Below are 1,885 nucleotides of genomic sequence, written 5' to 3'. Positions count from 1 at the left end.
AGCCACATCTTACACAGGAAGGGGGGGTGGAGGAAACAAACAAAGTCCTCCTAGGACACAATCCATCAATCATGTGGAAAAACCCAAGTTTCCATAGGCACACTGAGGCACTTGGCTGACTCCCTCCCCTCCCCATAAGCCCACTCCCAGTTAACCAGACTGCTGAAAAGACCCCTCCTTCCCAATGGCTAGATCTTGGTTGTGAGGAGCTACGGTTTCTCTAACCAGCTGTCACTTGGACCCCTTTCTCCCTTTAGACAATGGGGAGGGACTAGGGCAGAAGAAAAAGAAACCAGGTCCCCAACTTACCACCAACCAAACCAGGGACTTTTCCTCCCTCCTTGGCCAGCCAGGTGGGATATCACCTGCTCCCAACCAAAGGTTCTGAAATGCTCATTAGGGACAAGCAAACTAAGAAAGTCTTAAAAGACAAACCTTAGTTCCTGGGTCCCCTGACCTAGCCAGAAGTTTGCCGGTTCCATTTACCTTCGTAGTAAACAAACCACCGAACGAAACACACAACCCCCCCATCCCTGACCCCATAAGGTTAATATCAAATCAAGAAAAAAAGTACATCTCCATCATTACAAAGATGAGGTCTGTTTGCTGTCCTTGAACAATGGGTTAAGGAAAAAGGAGTCGTTCCACAATGTCTGTCTGAGGAATCCAAACTCTGTCCTCTCTCTATAAAGTCAGAATAGAATGGGCAAAGGGCTGCAGATGGGACCAAGAGAGAAATGTATTTACAGAAAACAGGGGGGAGGAAGGAGTGTCTCCACGCAAAGCCTTCACTGTCACTTCTTCTTGCTGGCCCTCTTGGCACTCGACTTGGCTTTGGGCTTCACGGGTTTGGCCTTCTTGGGTTTGAATGCCTTGACTGGCTTGACTTTGACAATCTTGGGCTTTTTGGCTTTCTTGGGCGTGGCAGCCGGCTTCTTCTTGGCCTTCTTGACCGGGGTGGCTTTGGATTTCTTGCTTGGGGCTTTGGAGGCAGCCTTCTTGGGCTTGGCTGCCTTCTTTGGAGTGGCCACTTTCTTGACTTCCTTCTTGGTCTTCTTGAAAGCCACCGACCTATTGGGCTCATCGTCCTTGGCCAGCCTGAAGGACCCCGAGGCTCCCACCCCTTTGGTTTGCTTGAGAACACCGGTGGTCACTAGTCGCTTGACGGACAACTTGATCTGGGAGTCAGCATTCTCATCCACCTTGTAGTGGCTCTTGATGTACTTTTGGATGGACTGGCGCGAGGAGCCGGCGCGGTTCTTCTCTGCCTGGATGGCAGCCACGATCATGTCTGAATACTTGGGGTGGTCCGTGGACTTCTTGGCGGCCTTGGCCCGCTTGGGTTTCGCCGCCGGGGTGGAGGTGGAGTTCTCGGTCACGGTGGCCGTGCTCCCGCTGTTCAAGGAGCAGCCCTCGCCAGAGGCTATGCAGAACCTGACTCGCGATCTGCTCTCCGGCTCCACTGGCAGGCCAGACGAAAGTGCGGCTGCCAGGGACGAGGGCGAAGCTTGGCTCCTGTCCTCCCAGCGGTCGCGGGCTGCTCTGCATGCCCAGCCCCCACCGTTCCATCGCCCGCCCCGTGCCTGGCTCCGCCTCCGCCTCCGCCTCCATGGCCTCCCTTTTCCCAGCTGTGCGTCTTTTAACATGAAGGGGTGTTGACTTTTGTCAAATGCTTCCTCTGCATATAATGAGATGATCATGTGTTTTTTTTTTTCCTTTGAATTAGTTCATTTAAAGGTTTATGTTGACAGATTTCCCTATATTGAACCAACCCTGCATCCCTGGGATGAATCCTACTTTATCATGATGGATGATTGTTTTTATGTGTTTATGGATTTGGTTTGCAAGAAATTTATTGAGTATTTTTGCATCAATATTCATAAAG

General features: G+C 51.4%; 1 protein-coding gene across 1 annotated transcript; it reads right to left on the bottom strand.

Moving 5' to 3' along the window:
* Nucleotides 1–762: 762 nt before the first annotated feature.
* On the bottom strand, nucleotides 763–1,646 carry LOC114636528 (histone H1.0-like). The gene has a single exon (XM_028784590.1). The coding sequence runs from the start codon at nucleotides 1,644–1,646 to the stop codon at nucleotides 795–797; it is 852 nt and encodes a 283-aa protein (XP_028640423.1). The 3' UTR covers nucleotides 763–794.
* Between the last annotated feature and the right edge of the window lie 239 nt (nucleotides 1,647–1,885).

Source organism: Grammomys surdaster, unplaced genomic scaffold (genome assembly GCF_004785775.1).
Source record: "Grammomys surdaster isolate TR1022 unplaced genomic scaffold, NIH_TR_1.0 124502, whole genome shotgun sequence".
NCBI lineage: Eukaryota > Metazoa > Chordata > Mammalia > Rodentia > Muridae > Grammomys > Grammomys surdaster.
Note: the sequence above shows the minus strand (reverse complement) of the source record. Positions and strands in the feature narration are given on the sequence as shown.

Excerpts from the sequence above, each read along its gene's own strand:
- LOC114636528 (XM_028784590.1), bottom strand. The coding sequence starts at position 1,646 with ATGTTAAAAGACGCACAGCTGGGAAAAGGGAGGCCATGGAGGCGGAGG.